Source organism: Atractosteus spatula, chromosome 27 (assembly GCF_055471065.1).
Source record: "Atractosteus spatula isolate fAtrSpa1 chromosome 27, fAtrSpa1.hap1, whole genome shotgun sequence".
NCBI classification, from domain to species: domain Eukaryota; kingdom Metazoa; phylum Chordata; class Actinopteri; order Semionotiformes; family Lepisosteidae; genus Atractosteus; species Atractosteus spatula.
This window is the reverse complement of record NC_142732.1, coordinates 9213476-9233963: the sequence shown is the minus strand read 5'-3', so window position 1 is coordinate 9233963 and position 20488 is coordinate 9213476. Positions and strand designations below refer to the sequence as shown.

The following is a 20488-nucleotide window of genomic DNA, read 5'->3' as shown; positions in this document are numbered from 1 at the left end:
TGTGAGAGACAGTCACTTTTCTCAAAGTGCTAATTATCGCCTGTAAATAACAGCGCAGGGAGAGTGGTCAGGGTGAGAGGCCGAGGTCAGCCGAGGGGAAGGCCAGTGATGTCCTGAGGCTGTTCTCAGGCCGCGGAGAAGCAGTTGACTGTTTCCTGGTTGATCGGCGCAGGACAGCAGACGGTAAGGATAGCCCTCTGCGAGTGCAGACACCTCCTGCATGGACTCTTCCTTTCATGTCTGCGTTCCTTCAGTCCCATCCTTGAGGGTCAGAGTTGTTAGCCTCCTTAACGTGTTGCTGATTAGGACCTCAGAAAAAGGGGTCAGATATGTTCAGTTAAGTGAATAATTAACTAATCTGGAACTCAAGTGACACGTGAATCCCAAAAGGCTTCTGGCGTGAACACACACAGTTAAATACTGCACCCACTGGCTCACAGCACCCAGACATTTGACCTGGGCCTGTCCCTGATCTTAACCTGTTGCTACACAAAAGACAGTCTCTTGTAAACTGTGTTACTTGTACACCTTTAGTAGTATTTTGGTCCGTCGTTGAGTTTGTGAGGGGGCTTGTATGATTTAGTACTGCTCCCAACAAGAACTACAAACACAAAATGGGTCTATACCAAAGTTTAAAGGAAAGATCGGTCTGGACTTCACTTGATTTTTCTTCTAATGTAGAAAATACTACTGTGCAGTAAACTGGATTTAATCTGAATAGTGTTGAACTGCCTTTTGTGCTCCTGGAGGGTAATACTGGAGAAATAGAGACCAATACTGGAATCCAGCACTGTTAAGGGCTCAGACAGTATTTGGAACTGGGGTAGTTGCTGGGTTTTGCTAGGATTACTCTTAGAGTTCCATCCATCACTGGAATATTTGTGTGACTGAAGTCAGGGATGTGCAAGGTTGACCGTCAGGAATCTGATACTCAGAGCGCCTCCCAGTGGACAGTTAACTTCCTGTCCCTTGGACCCTGTTTCCTACAAAGGTTAAACGATTAACAGATAAAGGAAAATGGGCGAGAAAGAGTGAAAGTACAAAAGAAGCAATATCATTTGCGAGCAACATTGAGCAGTGAGCTTCAGTGGGCTGTCAGCTGTGCGTTGGTGACCTCAAATTCTCTCTTTTCATTCTAACTTTCAAGCAGATGCTATAGGGTGAGGAGAACAGAGGTAAAGCAGACCTCCCTCTCATGCCCTGCGACTCTTACACCAATGTCTGTCTGTACTGTCATCTTTCCTAAATTCAAGCACCTGTGCAGCGAATCGTGACCCTCTGTGTGATGGAAATCACTTTGTGCAGTTTGCAAGCTGTTGTGGAAAGCTGCAGTGCTAGAAGAAAAGTTCGGTGATGATGGGCTTGACAAACCAAAGGGAAAAAAATCTCACCACTTTCTTGTGTGGAGCAAACGACTCCAATACAGAAATTCTTCACATTTATTCGGTGCATTGAATTATACATTCAGGGCACTGTGGTCCCTGGGGACTGAGAGGAAGTGAGTTTGTATGCAGCAAAACACCAAGCTCAGAAAGGGAGACTGCAAAAACACCAGTGTCCTGCGAGGAGGCCTGGATCTGAATATGTTGTGTGAATGCCAGAATTATTATTTTTTCAAAAACCATGTTAGATGGTTGTGATTTATACATCCTTTTTATTTTATTTTGTAGTTGTTCCTCTTCTTTAATTACAGGCGAAATCAGCTTCTTCTACAGTCCCCAGGATTGTGAAACCGCCAGGAAGGCGGCACGTCAGCAGGTTCCGTAGAAGCGAGGGGGGGCCGCCAAGGAAGCGCAGTTACAACCTTGGCCAGCAGGGGGAGTGTTTCAGTCATGCAACAGTTTTTCCATCCGTCCTTCTGAAATCTGAAATCAATCCTTATTTCTGGGAAAGATTGCAGCTGCTGGAGCTTATCCCTGTTTTGGGTTGTTTTTATTATTAAAAGCAATTATACCTGTCATTTCTGGTGGTTATAATAAAGAGCGTGTGATGTTTTTCCGAGTTAAACTGTATCAGACAGATACAAGGAAACTTCATTCGAAATTTCGTGCACAAATAAAATGTTTAAGAAGTGAATATACGCTAAAGTTACCTATTGTGGTGCAAAGCTAAGTTGAAGTAAGTCAGGTGATACCGGGTGGGGCTGCACATTGGTGATGGTGGAGGGGATCCCCATTACCTGTAAAGCGCTTTGAGTGGAGTGTCCAGAAAAGCGCTATATAAGTGTAAGCAATTATTATTATTATTATTATTATTATTACGATTACTTTCTCATTCTGATATCTATCAAAAATCTTCGTATTACAGCCTCTAGGAGGCAGTAGAGGGCAGCAGAGCTGTTGGACTGCAGGGGACAGGTCCTGTACCTACAGCGGTGATTCATGTGCAGGTGAGACCGTACTCTGGGTGTGATGAATGCGGGCGCCGCGGAGAATGGAGATTGTGCCTAAGGGTTTTTGAAAAGCAAACAGCCAATACGTGCTGTATTCCAGGATGTTCTGTGTGAATCACGATTGTCCCCTCGCCATGGAAAATGCGCTCTCAGTTTCTTTCCTCAAAACGCCTGTGCTGCTCACACAGTATGAACTCGGTGAAGGGTGACTCGTGGCGTGACACAGTATACAGGATTCGGCTGCTACCACTACTTATCTTAGAATGTCTTAGACCCTGCTTATGTGTTGTAACCGCATCCTTATGATTGAACCTGGCTATAATGTACTAAAATTATAGGCAGGCAAGACCCACATTTAAATAAAGCGTGGATTTCCCTCTAAATGATGGCCCTGGCTATGAATGCCATTATTGCACAAGAGCGTCTCCTGCCGTTTGGAAACGCAGCTCTGCGGAACTGGGTGTCGGACTTTACAAAAGGGGCGCCCCTTCTAAAATTGCCCCTACATTCACGGGACGCGCCCCCACTTCCCATTGAAAACGCCGAAGAGTTTGTTCCGGCATAAAGAGGGATCTTTAATTAAGCTTCGCCCGCGGTGCCCCAGCCCGGCATTCCCCGAGCCTGACGACCCCACTCCTGATTGTGTGTGACAAGCAGCAGGTGCGGGCTTGGTTATAATGGGAAAGGGTGTGTGGGTGGTGGCGTCTAAGATGTCTCTACAAATAGCTGTTCCGGCGGACCGGACTAGAGCGGCAACTGCTTCTGCAGGATCGTCGTCCTCGGTATCCCTATACCTTCCTAGCGCTCTTCAGCGGCTTCTTTAACATAGCCCCGAGCACTTGAGGCGTTATTAAACTGTTCGCTCTATATAATCGTGCCTTTTAAGTTTGATTATTGGATCATCGGTTCATAAGGGCCAAGTAATAGGTTTATTCATAAGGGTTACTGCTAATGTAATACCGCCGGACCGGGGCGTATTCGGGACAGATATTTACCAAGGCAAAAATGTTGTATACAAAAACCTGTATACCCTGTACATTTACACACGTGTAACAAACTTTCTCTTACTGGAACTGCAGAAGCACCCTTAAACTGCCGCTTCATTCATCACATTTCACTGGTATATAATCCTTTATTCTACTTGAAGATTGCCTTCAGTAATCTCATTTTGCGCCCTATTCAGAATTGGGGGGTAGCGTCATTTTTTTTAAAGGATGTTTAAAAATGCTGAACTGAACTGTTTTTTTTTTTTGCTGAAACATGCATCTTATTGCTCTTTAAATAAAGCACAGCAGTTTCGCGTAGTTACTTGCTTTCAATTCGCGGCGTCTTACAGCACCTGGGTGTTGTTTGAATCTAAGACTGTTCATATACGTCACAAGAGGAGAGGATGAGCTGTTTTTTTTAAAGATTTTAATAAAAGAGGAATTCTACCTTAAAAGCATTGATAGAGGGATGATTGCGCCCATTCTGCATGTCATTAGCAAACCACCTGACTTCCAAGGAGCTGCCGGTGTTCGCTTAGTCAACCACACGTGCTTAACGACACCCGAGTGATCTCTTTTCGTGGAGGAAAACCAACCTTTCTAAAACTAAACCAGCATCTCTTCTCTGCGCTATGGCAATTAGCCTATATTTTAACTTCGGTCACCTTGTCATCATAGTCCTTAAGTGCTATAGGTTGGAGACTGATTAATATACAAGAACATAATATTTAGAATCCCACGTATGGGTAATAAGTATAAATGCATGCACGCTGAAACACTTGTTTTTCAGGGCTGTTTGGGGGGGGTTGCCCAGCGTGAGCGTCACGCTCATGTGACGAGAGACCGGGTCAGAAGGTGCCGGGTCTTTGTGAATACTGTACAGTAAAAACACGTTTCCGGAGGAGCGGGGCTAGTAAGTGAGTTGTAAGCCGGTCTATAAGAAGACGCCGAGACAGCCTGGGTCCCTTGAGTCACATACACGTGACGACGAGAAGTTTAAAAATGGGTTACCGTGTAACAGGCTGAAGTAACGTTCTGGAAAACTCGCTACAAGGGGTGGAGAGAATGAGAGAGCGAGAGAGAGGGGGGGTTCAGGCAATTAAATTTTACACTTAAAATTGGGTGAAATGCAGGAATGCGGACTGGGTACATAATGCACCCCCTCTCTATCAAGGTATTTAACTGCTACCTGCGTGTATGACTTAAGTGTCGAAGTAAAAAAAAATGTTAAAATGTTAATATGACTCCGCCACCGAGCACTCCAAGACTGAGACGAAGGGGTATTTATTTTATTTAAAAGCACGTACAGTATGCATGTTCGGCGGGGAAGACCATGAGACTGGGGAGGAACGTAAAAGCGAAATAAGCCCGTGCCTGCACACGCTACACGCACGGTTCGCCTGGTGTGTGAGGAGAGCGGTGCCGACGGCGCTACTTCCACCGGCTGACTGCTGACGTTGATCCTCTCGCCGGAGAGCCAGCAGCAGAGACCAAGCGAGGCAGCGCTGGGGTCGCGGCGTCGATTGGGTAGGGCCGCGGTCCTGCACCCCCCCCCCCCCCCCGCACTCTCTCTCGCTCGGTGAGCCCGGTGAGCAGTGCGCACTGGCCGGAGCCGGGGAGTCTCCTGTTACACTTCAATGGAGGAACAGCCCAGCGTGCGGGCACCTCAGCAGCGCTACCACCATGGAGGAGAGAGGAGCCCGAGCCGGCCCAGGAAAACGCTGAAAAATGAGCCGAGCCACTGCCAGCACCACCACCACCAGGAAACGCAGGCGAAGAAAACAGGTCGGGTTTGCTTAGCTAAGGCCAGAAACAGCTGAAGATGGGGAATTATGTGAGCTGGAAGTTGGGTGCATGAGTCTCCACTGTGAGACGGCGGAGGGTGGCTGTCTGTAATATGGAGATTGACCTTGTGCTGCCGGTTAGCAGCGATTCCTGGTCACTTTTTTTAGACGTATCCAAGGAGGGCGGACGCCGCCTGGCCCGCTGGTTTACAGTAAAAGACTCTTTTCTCGAACTGTCTCGGGGTGGGTCGTGCGAAAGGGGCCGTTTTAAATTGAGTAAACCGGGGGTTTTGAGTGCTCGTCTCCCCCCCTTACCGACACAAGCCGGCTCCGCTGGAATGTGCTTTTCCTCAGTTTACTCGGTTGCTATTTCCTGTCCGCCATGTTGGCAGCGAAAATCCCAGCACCGGGCTCTCAAGCCATGACTTTCTACAGCTGTCGGTGCCGTCGTGGCACCCCCGGGGAGTTCAGGGGATTGATTTTTCTCGTTTTGTGCGGTGAAAGTGGGCGCCAGCGCAGTATTTGAGTCCCCGGATTGGTCTCCTCGAGTCTGTGGGCCCTGTTGCTCTCCGCTGTTCCGGAGGCGGCGGCGGCGGCCTCCCATCGGAGAGCCGGTGTTCAACAAAAATGCAGCATAATACCCGCAAAGACGAATCTTCCAAAGATCCGATCAAACCAGTTTCGTGTTTTTAGTGTCCCGGGACGGTGTCCCTTCCGTGCAAGGCCGCGCCGGAGACCCGTCTCCTCTGTCGGCAGCAGAGCGGACTTGACAGCCGTCCGCCCGGAGAGAGGGTGCCCAGTCATTTTCATTTTTCACGTAAAATAGAAAAACGGAACAGTAAATGAAAAATGTGTTTAAAATAAAGCAGCGAGTGACAGATGCGCCTCAATGCTTTTAGATGGTTTTTTTATTTAACTTAGGGAACTGACCCACTTTACGTTTTTGTCCAAAATTGGTAGCACATACTTTTTTTTTTATTTTTGGGACGGTTGTTGTAGTCGATAAGGAAATACCACGGGTCTCAGCTACCCTCTTTCCTCGTATAGCATCTTCATTTTCCTCGGGATATATGCCTATGTACCCATTTTCGTGAGGCTGGTTGTGCTCTTATTAATAGTGGCCATGCTTTTGAGCTGTAGGTACACATATATCATTCATAGGAAGCCGTGTGTGTGTGTGGACACTTTTGGTATTTGGGCGGCGATTATTCTGTTTTAAATAAGCGTTTAGCCGACCAGGGGAAGGAACGTGTTGAGGCGGAAGAACTGCTGCTCGTGCAGTTCGTGTAGATCTCGCGTGCCCGAGAGCCCCGGCAGCCGGGGAAGCGCCACGCGAGGCGCAGCGAGCTCTTCCACGCTTCTGGGCAAAGCCCAGCAACATGTTGCCGAGTCGCCTTCAGTCGCTCACAAAAGCCAAACCGACGCGTCATGGGGATGGGGGCGAAGCGGGGAGGCCGAGAACGCTACGCACCGTGTAGTTTTTTTTAAAAAAACAAAACAACAAGTTGGCATGAGGGCAGGTGTCGAGTTCGTGTGCATCAGTACCACAACTCCTGAACCGCGGCGTGGAGAGGGTCCCACTGCGCCACGCGAACGGCGGGGAGAGTTGATCACATGGGGTTTTACTGGAGCGTTGCGTCTTTTTGTTTTCAAGGAGAACAGTTCTGGCGCCGTCACAGCACAAGATCAGTCAGATTATCATCTTTAGATCGCACATTGTTTTCAAAGACATCACAGGCCCTCTCTCGCTCCTTGAAAGCTGCTTGTGGTGGATAGACTAGGGCCGCTTTAAGCGCAAGCGTGGGGTAGTTGTTCTCATTTCTGCCTTCACCTTAGTCTTGCATTTGGCCTGCTGGGTTGGAGCGACCTGTTCTACAGGGAAATGTAGCGGCTGGCTCACTCTCCTACCACGTCTAACACGTGTAGCGTGCCTGTTAGCTCACTGGACAGCACGGTAATGGAACAACACCACGTTTGCACAGATTCGTATTTCAGTGCTAACTGCCACTAGAAAGATCCCTTGTGTATTGGATGTGACAATCAGGTGAACTGCAGGAGAGATCATTTCTGCATCTTGGAAAGCTTTGATTTAAAGTCTAGAAAGGCTGCGTTTTAGTAACCTTTTTTTATGGCAAGTACACCTGTGTAAGCCTGTGAAAAGCTCGGGTGCGTGTAATAGGCACAGTTAATGCCTTCATGCTGAAAACATAGTGCTCCTTTTACCTCAGTACGGGGTGCCCACTGTCATGGAAATCCTGGAAGAGGTATGGAAAATGAAATGTTAAAAAACATCCATTAAGTTTTGGTGAAAAGTCATGGAATTTTTTTTTTTGAATTGACCCAAGGTGATCACGGCTGTATCATATGAGTGTGTTAGCAAACTTTTAAAAAGAGGCGGCGTGCTGCCCTTGCTAACAGTACACCGTGTCCGTCCCTCTCGCGGGGAATTTCATAGTGAGCCGTAAGCTCGCCTAGCACCCATTTCAGAATGCCGGGTAAATGTGTTTTCAGTGACCTGTGGTTAGCAGATGGAAAAAATACAAGCTATCGCTCCAAACGGTAAAGACCCAGGACGTGCGTGATGTAAATTGTGCGGGAAAAGAAGTTATGGAGAAGTTTTGGGATCTTGCTGGTAAAAACGCGTGGGAGCCCTGCTAGTCGTGCTTGTCAGAGCACCTGCATCGACGGGTGTTAAAAATCCCGATGTCTTTGCCCGTTGCGCACGGGAGATCCTCGCGCGAGCAGTTCAAGCGGCAGTCTTGCCGTCGTCTCGGCTTGCTTCGCCTCCCGTGTGGTTGTCGGCCACAGTGAAATAGCTTCTCGGAGGACGTGTGTGTGTGTGGCAGCTAGGTCTGTATTCCAGACGGAACCCCTCCGATCCTCTTCTGCTTGTGGGGGGCCCCCCGATTCCGCTAGGAGAGGGGACCGGCTTTCCTGAAACTCTTCCTGCTGGGCGTGTTCATGTGGGGGGCAGCAGCATGAGTTGATTTACATCCTGGAAAAAGAAGGGAAATGGTTCACCTGGAACACAAGCACTAAGGGTGGAGGGGAGCTGGCTGAATACTGCCCCTTCCACAGGCTTGCAGTGCAGGCTAGTCTTCATGTTTGTGCTTGGACTGGCTACCGCAGGCCTGGCTGGGCCAGTCTCGTATGGGCGGAGCGGTGGCTCTGTGGCTCGGGATCTGCGCCTGTGACTGGAAGGTTGCCGGTTCAAATCCCGCAGCCGGCAGAGGAATCCTACTCCGTTGGGGCCCCTGAGCAAGGCCCTTAACCCCCAACTGCTCCAGGGGCGCCGTACAATGGGCTCTTACCCCCAGCTCCTCTCCCTGTCTGTGTGTCTCATGGAGAGCAAGCTGGGGTATGCGAAAAGACGAATTCCTAATGCAAGAAATTGTACAGGGCTAATAAAGCAAGATTACATTAACATCTCGCCATGCTGGAGCTGCTGCAGTGGAGAATACAGGAGGATAGACACTTGCATCTTCTACACTGATATTTTAAGGGTCTCTTCTTGCTGTACAAGCTAGGGGTCCGAGGGTTGATGGTGACTCACCGTATGAAACTGACTTTGACTTTTTCTCTGCAGTGGGAGTTATAAATGGGAGCAGACCAAGCAGGTTAAAGACAAGCTCCGAGGATGGGATGGTCTCTCAAGCTTGTTTATTTTGATTGTGTTTGTGGGGTTGTGCAACAGCGTAGCTTACTAGGAGCTCTGTTTGGAGAGCTGCCGGAAAGAGCTATATTTGCCAAAATGTTGCTAAGCTAATATTTGATAACGAACGTGTTATAACAGTTCTGTGGGATGGCAGTGTTAATGTTACCAAGTTTCATTTCTAAAAAATATTGCGCTGAGCATTGACTTGACAGTGTCTCCTACTTAACATGGCTTCTGAACTCGAATTAGATTGTAACGTGCTCGTCTTCTTCCTGTTCCTCCTGTTTGGGGAAAAGAAAATGCTTTTTTGTTTTGCTAAAGCCAGACCAGAAATATAACCGTTCATACATTATCTAAAATTCTTAGAACTTCAGTTTTGATGCAGAAGATATATTAGAAATCTGTGCTTGAATTAGAGGTATACCTGAGCCTGGCTACCGCTTAGTCTCCACATCCAGCATCACTTTGCACACTCCTCACTCCTGCAGGGCCTCGTCCTGTGTGAACGTAGCTGAAGAGTTAGACAGCAGCACCCAAGACCTGACTGAAGCTGACCTTGGTGACCTCCTCATATTCTTTTAATGAGGAAGATGTGCGCGTGACGGCACAGACCTCTGCTCAGACCACTGGGGTTTGTCAGCAGCCTTTAAACTGATGGCCAGCAGCTCTATCACCTTGTGACACACAGCTGACTGCCCACTGAAGCCCAGCAGGTGTGAGCCTGGCCAGTACCTGGATGAAAGACCTCCTGGGAAAAACTAAGGTTGCTGCCGGAAGAGTGTGTTAGTGGGGCCAGTAGGGGGCGCTCACCCTGTGGTCTGTTTGGGTCCTAATGCCCCAGTATAGTGATGGGGACACTATGCTGTAAAAAGGCGCCATCCTTCGGATGAGATGTAAAACCGAGGTCCTGACTCACTGTGGTCATTAAAAATCCCAGGGTGTCTTGAAAAGAGTAGGGGTGTAACCCCAGCATCCTGGCCAGATTTCCTCTGGCCTTTACCAGTCATGGCCTCCTAATAATCCCCATCTCTGAACTGGCCTCATCACTCTGCTCTCCTCCCCACTGAGAGCTGGTGTGTGGGGAGAGTACTGGTGCATCATCCAGGTGGGGCTGCACACTGGTGGGGGTGGAGGGGATCCCCATGACCTGTAAAGCGCTTTGAGTGGAGTGTCCTGAAAAGCGCTATATGATTGTCAGCAACTATTTATTATTATTTACTCTTGGGTTTTCTGTGTGGTTATTTTGTAGGAAATGGCAAAATAAACGGCAGCGCAGCGGAGAGAGAGAAGATCCTGTCTGCCAGCGACTCCGCCGAGCTCCTCGCTCCCGGGAATGGCAGCAGGCAGCTGGTAGACCCTCCCCCCAGACCCCGCCAGGCAGCCAGGGCTGCGGACACTCTCGCGAAAGTGGGGAGCAAAGCCGGCCCTGGTCATAAGACCAGTATGGACAGCAGGAGTGACAGGCCCGCGGACAGAAAGGAGCCGGCGGCGCTCCTGAACGGAGTCGTGGCCCTGAGCTCGGGCTGCGTCGCCAACGGCTACCCCGGCGGCGGCGGCCGGCCGGCGGCGGACAACGACGGCAGCGGGTCGGAGAGCGGCTACACCACGCCCAAGAAGCGCAAGGCCAGGCGCAACAGCGTGAAGGAGCCGCAGGAGCCGGAGCCCGGCCACCCGGACAGGTCCGGGGCCAGGCCCGACGCCCCCCCGAGCCGGGCCAAGCCGGGGGCCGCCGGGCCAGCAGCGGTGGCGGTCCCGGCCGGGCCGGCGGGCGAGCTGCAGAGGAAGAACTCGGACAGCAAGGCGGCCGGGTGTCCCGGCAAGAAATTCGAGGACAAGCCCGGCAAGGTCAAGCTCGCCAGCTCGGTGGCGCCCAGAGAGGACTCGTGGACCCTGTTCAAGCCCCCTCCCGTCTTTCCAGTGGACAACAGCAGCGCTAAGATTGTTCCCAAGATCAGTTATGCAAGCAAAGTCAAGGAGAACCTCAACAAGGAGAGCCAGGCCCCCCCGCCGCCCGCCCGGCTGTCGCACGTCCCCATGTCCGCTGTGAAGACCGTCGCCTCGGCGGCCTTCACCAACGGGCCCGTCTCCGCGGAGGCGGCCTGCTGCTCGCCGGCCGGGGCCCTCCTCGCCACTGCTAGTCCCGAGACGCCCGGCCCCGCGGTGCCGGCGGGCGAGAATGTAGCCTCGTCGCCCGACAGCGACAGCAGCAGCAGCAGCAGCGCCGCCGCCGCCAGCGGGGAGCCCAGGAAACCCGGCCTCTTCGTGTACCCTTTGACCCCTGCGCATATGCAAGCCGCGCTGCCCAGCGCCCGCCCGGTGGACCTGCCCGCCGCGCCCACGCAGCAGAAGGCCCTGGGGGACATCTTCCAGAACCAGTGGGGGCTGTCCTTCATCAACGAGCCCAGCGCGGGGCCCGAGGGGGCGCCGGGCCGGCCCGCGGTGGGGGGCGGGGCGGCCGAGGTGACGTTCCAGGGGCAGTGCGCCGCGCGGGGCGCCGATGCCCCAGGGCTGGATCGCCCGACCTTCCCAAAGGCTTCTGACCTCGACAAACGGACTAGCCCCCATTCCCTCGCCAGTGTTTTCAAAACGTGCCCCCCCGCCCCTGCCGCCGAGGGCGGGGCGCCACTTCAGCCTCTCGTGCCGGACCCCCAAAAGGGCGAGGCGGGGAGCCCAGGTGCAATAGAGTTCGCTTCTGCTAAGGACCTTGGTGCCGAATCGCCTCAGGCCTCCCCAGCCAATCCTGTGTTGACTGCGGCCAAAGAACAGGGCCAGACGAAAGCCTGTGACAGGAGGTGTAGCTGGGGCTCATTTGATCTAAAAGCTGCTGTAATTTATCACACTAAAGGTAATGCATCTCGGGCTTGAGGGCAGTGCAATGTCGTTTTCCACCGGGCAGCGCGGGTGGTGTTTAAAGAGGCCTGCCTGGGCACTGTCGTCCCTTTTCCAGTCTGTAGAGCTGTGCCTCTAGTGGAGTTGAGAAATGAGCCCAGGAAATGTCTGGGGATCATGAGTGTAAGTCGAGGGGGCGGGGGAGCAGTTAAGGTAATCAGTGTTTGGGAAAATTGGAGCTGCGCAGCTCTCTGGAAAGGCTGATGATTCCAGGGAAGTACCTGGCAGTGAGCAGTCTGCCTGCGTCTCCCTGGTGAACGAGTCTGAGAGCCAGCCCTGGGTTCACGCGCATGCAGTCTAGACGCCAGCTCTTCCTGGAGCAGACCTGCCTGACGCTACTGAACCTCAGAGGGTGGATAAGTGCTGAGAGTTTTTTTTGTGGTGGGGGGGGGTTACTTGTTTTTAACTGAGGTGTTAGAAGAAAAATGTGCATCTCATGTACTGATCTGTTTTATCTCTTTAGTTTTTTTTTTTCCTGTGTAACCTTCAACACTGTCCTGTTATGTTCTTTCTCTCCTTATGCATCTGTACAGTGTTTATTTTTAAAGAGTTTTTTTCTTCAATTTTGTAGGCCTGAAACCTAATGAAATGTGCGCTGAGACATGTAGAAAAGACTAAAACCACTGCACTAGTATTGATCTACCAGCAGAAAACATTTTAAGGATTAGTGTCTATCTTGTGTATTCGATGCACGCACGTGTTCAAGTTTGCATTTATTTTTAATGTGACTCTTTATTTTATTTTGCAGAAATGGAATATATTTTGACTTTGCAGAAACAAGGTGAGTACTGTGAAGTGTGAGGGGTTTTGGTTGGGCTCTTTTTGGAGAACCATGCTCAAGTTGCAGAACAGCAGCACAGAATGTGGTTGGAGATCCCTGGGTAGTCAATCAGTCTCCAGGATCAGTCATTAGTAGAAAGAAGTTAACAGACTGGTCTCCTCAATCTTGGAGGAGTTTTAGTCCCTGATACCAAAGGGGTTTTTGTGGCAATAGCTGTACTGAGGTACCCCAGCCTCAGAATGAGATCCTGAAACGTAAGGCTTTGCCAGTGAGTTGGCTTCTTTTTGCACTGTGATACTAAACGTAATCTATCTTGTAAATGCTTCAGGTTCTGCTTTGAGGTTAAGTGAATATTTTAATAGGCAAAAGTAAAATCATGTTAGTTTTTTTTTTAGACGGATAGTACCAGAGGTTTTTTTTTTAACTCAGTTTAGATTTCTCCCTCCAGAATCATTATCCTGGTTAGAGCTGAATTAGGCAAAGGAGTTCTGAGCTTTCCCAGTTATAAACCCAGATGAGTGTGTCTCTGCTGTTATGAGCGTTTAGGTTCTTTTTTTTTTTTAACAGTGTTAAGGAATAAAAATCCATCTTTCTAACCCAACAAAAGAAAAGCAGTCCCTAACAAAACGAGAGCTTTCTGGTGTTCTGGTCATTGGAGTGGTTTTAAACCTGAGAGGTGTCAACTGCATCAAACACAGTGGCCCAATAAGACCAAGGGAAAGTTGTACAAGAGCAGGTTGGATCTGTTTCTTCAATATGCCTTCCGCACTGGGGAAGTAAAACCTGCTTCTCTCTCAATCTCTTCCCCGTAGATCCAAAAAGAGTGGTGGTTTATGACGAATCCAAGGACAGGCCTGACCAGTGAGGCTGCGACAGCCAACGCTTTGTACCTGAACACTGCTGCCCTTGCTGGCTTGGAGGGTCGAACACCTCCACCGCAGTGGGGGGTTGCAAAAAACAAAACAAAATCAATCGTCACTTTTGTAGTGGAACTGAGAGAGGGAGTGCCCTGCAACAGAGACTTCGCTGTGGAATTGAAACGGGGACGAGGGAGAGACTAGGGGGAGACGCGGACCAGCCTCCCCGCGTCTGTATGGGAGCCGCTTTGCGGAGACCTGCTGCGCGCCGGAGAGACTGTCTTGGCTTCCGGTACAGACTAGAATATCTCTGCTCTTGGACGCTGGCCGCAGGTGAGCTGGAAAACAGCTGAGCCTCCTGCACGAGCTTTGGTTGTGACAGCCTGGGACTCGCAGAGCCACCCCTGGGGGAAGTGGGAGGGGGTTTCATGTGACGGGTGAGGCCGGGAGGCTCGATCTCTCTTCCTGAGCCTGCGGTGATGTTGGGACTGAAGCCGATTGCCGATGGGACGCCTCAGCCTTGTTATTTCCTTAAGCTGATCCACACACATGCAAACATGTGCGCTGTATGTATGTGTATATCTGCTTGGTGTGTGCAGTTACGAATTGGGTGTATGTATACATACACGAAAGCTGAGGAAGTTTGCCTTGAAGTTTCTCAACTAAAACAAAAAACCAAGAAATGGCAGGAGACGTCGAGCATCCTGTCTTGCTGCAATTTCAAAAAAAAGCCAGGCCTTGAGAATGAAAAATTGTCTTAAATGTGCTGTGGGAAAAGATCGCTCAGTACAGTACGGACTTTGCTGGACATCTTTCATTAGCGATGCTTCTTTTTTCGGTTTATTTCATTTCGTCCTTGACTGAAATCGGAACCCAGCCAGGACTCGCGGGAGGTGGAGAAAGAGGGGCGCCGGGTCTCCCCCGAGTCCGGCGGCTCTTCTGCTCCCGGTCTCTCTGCGCCAGCACTGCAAGCACAGAGCAGCCTTGTCTCTGCTTGGGACGTCACCAGCGTCTTCACATATTTAAATGGTTGTTTTGTTTTTTTCCTCCTTGTTCAACCCTTGTGAACCTCTCCGCTAAATTAAACCCAGTGTTGAAGTCGTGCGGAACAGGAGACTCCCCTAACAATCCCGTTGAGTTGTTTTAATGAAGTGGAGCGAGCTGGTGACGTTGGCGGACCTGGGCTGCGCGAGTGGGGAGTTGGGGCTTTGGGTTTTTTGGGTTGGGGCGGGTTAGGATCTCTTGTGCCTCTTTGGGTCGGTCGAGGAGCCCTTGCAGGGGGGAGACGGAGCGGCAGCTGGGTTTCTCTCTCTCGAGCTTTCGGTCCGTCTCCGTGCTTTGGCGTTCATTTTTTCCGGGGGTCTTGGAACGTTTTGGAGGCCTTAACTCCGCCGGCTCCCGCTGTGCGTCGCGCCCTTGGGCGGTGACTCCTTCCTGGCTGCCTGCCCTCCTCTTCCTCAGCCGCTCCTGCTCGTGGCTGTGAGCCAATCCGACTGTTAGTGCCGTGAGGGATGAGGGGCGTGTGGAGCCTGAAGTCGTGTCGTTTTAATGGAAATCGGTTCGGAGAATTGTCGAAGCAGCCCCGTTCGTGGCTCGGACATTATTCTTGTGTGCAACTCTTTCCAGATTGTAGCATGTGCAAATGGAGCTGTGAAGTTCCGTTTTTCATTGTCCCCTCTACACTAAAGAAGCGTTTAGTTGAATGGCCACCCGTTGCTTAAGAACACGTACAAGGAGGTAGTTTGAACTAGATAATAACTCTCCTTTCTCCTTGACAGTATTCAGATTCTGCTTCTTTTTTTTGAGCAGGGGCATTTTTAGGTTGTAGATTTTGTTTTTTCCAGTTAAAATGATTTGATTAAAAATGATTAGCACTTTATATAAACTAATTTTTTTCTAATAAATATATATATGTGAAAATATAATGCTGTCCCCTGCTAAGAATGGCTTTGGGTTTTTAAAAAACAAAAAAAAACACAAAAAAAATAAGTCACTCAGGTAGAATTAGGAAAGCCATGATCTGACCAATAGGAAGTTTAATTGCCAAAAATGCTAATTCTAAACCTGCTGATTTTTAACATTAACTTGCCCTAAAAGACTTTTTAATTTTGAATTTTTAAGACATTAAAATCGTCATTGAACTTTCTATATCAATTGAATTAACCTGTAGTGCTGTGTGATACATGATACCAAAAACATATATATCTATTTTGAAATTATATATATCTGTATTTTCGGGGGTTTTTTTTTCCCGTGAAACCTGCGATGCGCCCGTCTCGTAGTGTGAGGTCAGGAGATGTTGAGATTTCCGGAGGCGAGGAGTGTCCTGCGGGCCTGTGCCAGTCTCCGTTCCTTTAATACGGAGCTATGCTCCGCGGTGCAGGTGAGCCTACGCGTTTCGGAGGGGAAAAGTGTGGGGGCACCCCGTCCCTCTCGCGTCTCCTCGGACCGTTCCCCCAGAGTTTTCTTCATCCTTCCTTCTCTCCTTCTGCCATAGCCTGGCTGCGTAGCTACGGCCCCCACCGGGACGGTTATGAAGCCGGTGAGGTCCGCAGCCCGGCGGTTCAGCCTCCGTTGGCGGAGACTTGGGATTGTCCCGGACCGCTTTCTTATACAAGAAACTGTAAATGGCCGATAAAGTGACCTGATCCGATCTTAATTCCACTAATTATTTGGTAGACTTTCGGCATAGTTTCCGGGACTTCTCCGATTGCGTCCCGCGGGACCGGACCGGGTCTCTGGGAGTGGGTGTGGGCGCGGCGTGCGGTTTTTGAAACGGAGTTCAGAGAGGCCGCCTGCACTCTTAAGCCAGCGGTAGGGTGGGAAAGTGCTGCTTAACCCTCAAGCTCATCTATTCCTGGACGAGGGCGCAATATTACTTTGCAGTATTAAACGGTCCTTCCATGACGAGAGAAACGCTGGTGCGCCGTGTTTCCCCGTTTTGTCTTCAAAACATTTCGGTCGTGTTTAAAACTTGCTCCTTTCCTTTAACGTCCGAAGAGTAGTCACCGTGTGAGGGTGGGGTCCAGGAGTTTGTTGTTTGTTTGTTTTTTTTGGTGGAACAGAAAGGGCATCTCGTTCTTGGGATGCGGAAAAGAGCGGAAGTCCCATAGGATGGATCCGGACGTGTGCCGAGCGTGCGTCACTGCTGCGCCGGTGCGAGGTTGTGGAATCAGCTGTCTGCAGTGCCGGGGTGCTGTGTGGTCAGGAAGAGGCCCCAGACGGTTTCGTGCTTTGTGCCCAGTCCTAGAATATCGAATGGCCAAAGCAGTTCAGCCTTGCGGTTGAAATTCGCACCCGTGTGTTAAACTGCCCGACACGGGGAGCGGCAGCGTTGAACGCAGTGAACTCGGGATGGGGCCGGGTGGGGGAGGGAGCTCTTTTTAAACATGTTAGGAAGTCTTTATGATTATGAACTTCGTTTTGTTTTTGTTTTTTTTTTAAAAGAAAAACCTCTTAAAAGCACTTAAACCTTGTTCTTCTGTGTCTGTGACTGAATCGTGAATTGGGAGCACGGGAGTTGAGTGAGATGCACGCAGGGGGGTGGGGTTAGGTCATTTCTCTGAGAGCACCGCAGCCTGCTAACCGAGCCCCAGCCGCGACCGGTCTCCAGTGAGACGGTGCTGGTCGACAGGACCGTGTGGGAAGTGTCGGCTGATTCCTCACGCTGCTCCCTTGATATTTATGTACCTGTAAGTTTTCCCGGGAATGTCCACAGACTATGGGAGGGTTAAGGGAAGGTGCCGTTGTGTAGCTGGGCTGCCACACTGGTCGTTATTCCTGGTCCTGGAGCCAGGTTATTACATGCGAGTGCTTGCGGACAGCAGATGGTGAGATCAGTTAGAAATGGCCTCTTCCCATTGAGAAGATCCCCCCCCCCCCCCTATACAATGTACAGGTCACCGGTGTTTAAAGGGAATAAAAAGTGATCAACTTTCAAATCCCCAGACATGCAACTGTTTGTATATGTTGTTGGTTTGTTTTTGTACACGACTTCTTTTGTGCCATGTTTTGAGTTCTGAGTTCTGCGTTCTGTTGAACAGCAGGTCGTTCTCCAAATGTTCTATTTCAAGGTGGCACTGTTATTCAGCAGATCGATCTCTTAATTTTGCTTTTATAAGAGGCACTAGAAAACATTGATCGCTGTCTATACAATTGTACAATCAGGGCAAACTGTAAAATGAATATTGGAGTATTTCACTACATTTGCACAGTTGTTAGCATTGTAGCTTAGAGAATTACACTTGGTAACTCCAGATTTACAGGGTCTTAATTGTTACGTTTTCATGGAACAGTTGAGCTCTGATGATCAGTATCAGTGTTCAACAGTCGCTGAAACATTTTAATTAAAATAAGATGGGGCTTTGACCCGAGCTCATAGGGTTTAAATATATAGAAACTGCGCATTTTGCTTTTAATTTCTTTGATAGGCACACTGTTGATCAAATTGCAATGCTCAAGGAGGAGTAACTGGAAGTGTGGTTATGTATAACTATGCTACTATAGTTGCTATGGTTCTATATATAGTTGTAGTTCAATTTTTCTCTATTTTTTTTAGCAGGATATGTCTCCGTTAAAATATTCACACTGTTACACATAATTGGGCCTGGGATTTTTTTAGTTTTATAAATGACTTTAGTGGTGGTGCTGTGAATTCGGACCCAGGGGCTCGAGGCCTCCCTGCTTGGACACGTCGTCCGGTTTTCCTTTTGCACACCCGAGCTTGGCCAGCTCGGCGTTCCTCCGAGACGGGGGGGGGGAGGAGGAGTGGGTTTTCCTCTGGGACTAGATTCCGAGAGATTTTTCTTTTTTTCTTTGTCGCTTCCAAGGAGGAAAAGGAAAAAGCGGCCCAAATCCGGGCATCTCTGGGGGTTGCTGCCGTTCCCGCCGCCGCCGGCGATGGGCCTGGGTTCCCGGAGCGTCACGGCGCACGGCTGTCCGGGAGCACTGCCTCGGCGGCGACGGGGTCCCTCACTTTAACGCGCTGTTCAGGGCTTGCAGCCGGTACAGGGCAAGTCGCTCCGAACCCCTCCCAGACCGGTTCCCCCCCACCAGTCGGCGGAGTCGTTCCTGGGGCCGGTGTCGCCGGAGGTGCTTCTGCCCGGGCCCTCGCTGTTGCTCCCTTCTGAGGGCATTTCGGCACCGAGGACCTGGGGCTGCTGCCATGGCGGCTAGAGAAACGTGTCTCGAGGCCCCGCGGGAGATGCCGGGGAAGTAAGGTGCATTCTGCATGAAGGGCTGGTTGAACCACCTTTCAGGAAGACGGGAGGAAGCAGGGTTGGGCGGAGGGCTGTGGCAGCAGTTCCATTTCCTTGTTGCGTTCCGAGCTCCTGCGGTCTGTTTTTCCGTCTCCATTTAAGTTTGGCTTTTGCCATTGGATTTAGGAGAAGCTGTCCTGGGGCGTCAGAACCAAAAGCATCTGCTGTCCGGCTACTGCAGCAGGTGTATTATTCCAGAAGGGAACAGCAGCCAGGAATTGACTTTTTTTTTTTGTTCATGCATACATGTGATTGATAGCCTGACTTCAAAGTTCGAGAGCACAGAGAGAGTCATTCGTGAGCTGTCTTAACCAGCCTGCAAAACTGGATCTGCATATGAATCTTATGTTCTTTTCTTTTTTTTTCTTTTTCATGGAAATGTCCTTAACGTTTCAGACCAATGTAACATTAAAATTCATTTCTGTTGCGCTTATTAAAATGGTTAAGGATCATTATCGAATGGAACGCTTCAACAGTTGCGTCCTTATTTTTGTGTTTTAGATGCGATTGTATTCCTGACCGACTGAAGTTTTGATTAATTTATCAGTTGGGTTCTTTCAGTGCTGGTTTGCTTTTTGTTGTTGGAAAATTTATTTAGGTACAAAGGAGGTGTCGTTACGCTATTTTAAAATGTTTTAAATGAGCATTCAGCCAGATGCTATAGGAGAGCCTGGTACTGTCACACTATCAGACTTGTGTTTTGTGCAGGACTGTGTGCAGAGAGGGAACAGAGCTACAGCCTGTCGCTGCTCCTTTCCAAGTTTGTCTGAAGCCGAATTCATCTTTGCCTTTTGCCTCCACCTGTCCTGGGTCGGCCCGAGCCACAGTCTTTATAAAAACTGCCTCAGCAGTGTGACCCGCGGCCGTGCCCAGCCCGACCCGGGTGCGACAGGAGGGGGTCTCCAGGGTCCAGAGCTCAGCTGTGCTGGCGCTGCGCTAGGAACTGGTCCCTGTCTGTCTTCATGGGGCATCTCCCCTGGGTGCGTTCGCTCCGCAGCTACTCTTTTTGATCTCCGAATGAAATTCAGCTGAAATCTGAAAACCTTCCCCACCCCCTGAAATTTCTCCATACTTCCAAAATCTAGTTTTGTTTTTGCACCTTAAATGTTTAACACTTAACGCTCAAATGATGAGAAGAAAAATGTGCTCTACAGTAAAAACGACTGATGATGAAATCTTGTTTTGTGTTTTTTTTAATGCAAACCTGGTTCTCTCCTTCACTTTTCATACAGAGAGCAAGGAGCTGGAAACATCGCCACTCATCCTGATGCTTGTAGGTGTGGCTGGCAGGGTTACAGAGAGGGTAGAAGGTTGGTTTGTTCTTTCTGGTGTCTGAAATTGTGCTTTAAACCACAAGCTGGGCTCCTTCACGGTTCATTGATAGCATAACCATGATCCCACCTGAACTTGTAAAACAAAGTCCTGGGTAGGCCCGTGTTTGGCCATTCTGTAATTGTGAGTGTAGTAATTGAATGAAAGCAGCTTATGAGGCTTCATGGGAAATTGGTTTCAAAGTGCTCCCCACCCTGTTCAAGTAGTCTAAACACAAAATAGTCACTTTTGTGAAATTTGACCTGATTGGCTACAATCTGTCAGACGCGTTTGCTTGTACATTGGTAACGGTTGGTATAACATAAGGTTTGATAAGGGCTCCAATTCGGCCTCTTGGGACAGCCACTTACATCTCTGGATGTATTTAGCTTTTTGAAGTTACAAAGCAAAACTGAAAGGGCTGCAGCGTTTTCAGTGGACATTTGGCAAATGTTAGGGAAAAGACTTTCTTTTTTGGTTGCAGACAGTTGTTGAGATGGTGCAAAAGTGTTTTTTGTTGTTGTTTTCTTTGGTTTCAGGATTTATTTTGTACTGGCCAGTCTTTAACCTTAAGA

At 49.7% G+C, this 20488-nt stretch overlaps 2 protein-coding genes across 2 annotated transcripts; both read left to right on the top strand.

Moving 5' to 3' along the window:
- The first annotated feature begins 4863 nt into the window (after positions 1-4863).
- On the top strand, positions 4864-15140 carry nufip2 (nuclear FMR1 interacting protein 2). Its single transcript, XM_088906791.1, has 4 exons — positions 4864-5163; positions 10067-11662; positions 12455-12487; positions 13300-15140. Exons 1-4 carry the CDS (start codon positions 5016-5018, stop codon positions 13350-13352), a joined length of 1830 nt encoding a protein of 609 aa, XP_088762917.1. The 5' UTR covers positions 4864-5015; the 3' UTR covers positions 13353-15140.
- Positions 13488-19191, top strand: LOC148814353 (uncharacterized). The gene is made up of 2 exons (XM_088906793.1): positions 13488-13677; positions 18174-19191. Exons 1-2 carry the CDS (start codon positions 13581-13583, stop codon positions 18560-18562), a joined length of 486 nt encoding a protein of 161 aa, XP_088762919.1. The 5' UTR covers positions 13488-13580; the 3' UTR covers positions 18563-19191.
- The last annotated feature ends 1297 nt before the right edge of the window (positions 19192-20488 follow it).

Coding starts and splice junctions, on each gene's coding strand:
- nufip2 (XM_088906791.1), top strand. CDS start 5,016: ATGGAGGAACAGCCCAGCGTGCGGGCACCTCAGCAGCGCTACCACCAT. Junction 5,164..10,066: donor AACGCAGGCGAAGAAAACAG/GTCGGGTTTGCT, acceptor GTTATTTTGTAG/GAAATGGCAAAATAAACGGC. Junction 12,488..13,299: donor TTTGACTTTGCAGAAACAAG/GTGAGTACTGTG, acceptor TCTTCCCCGTAG/ATCCAAAAAGAGTGGTGGTT.
- LOC148814353 (XM_088906793.1), top strand. CDS start 13,581: ATGGGAGCCGCTTTGCGGAGACCTGCTGCGCGCCGGAGAGACTGTCTT. Junction 13,678..18,173: donor CTCTTGGACGCTGGCCGCAG/GTGAGCTGGAAA, acceptor GTCGCTTCCAAG/GAGGAAAAGGAAAAAGCGGC.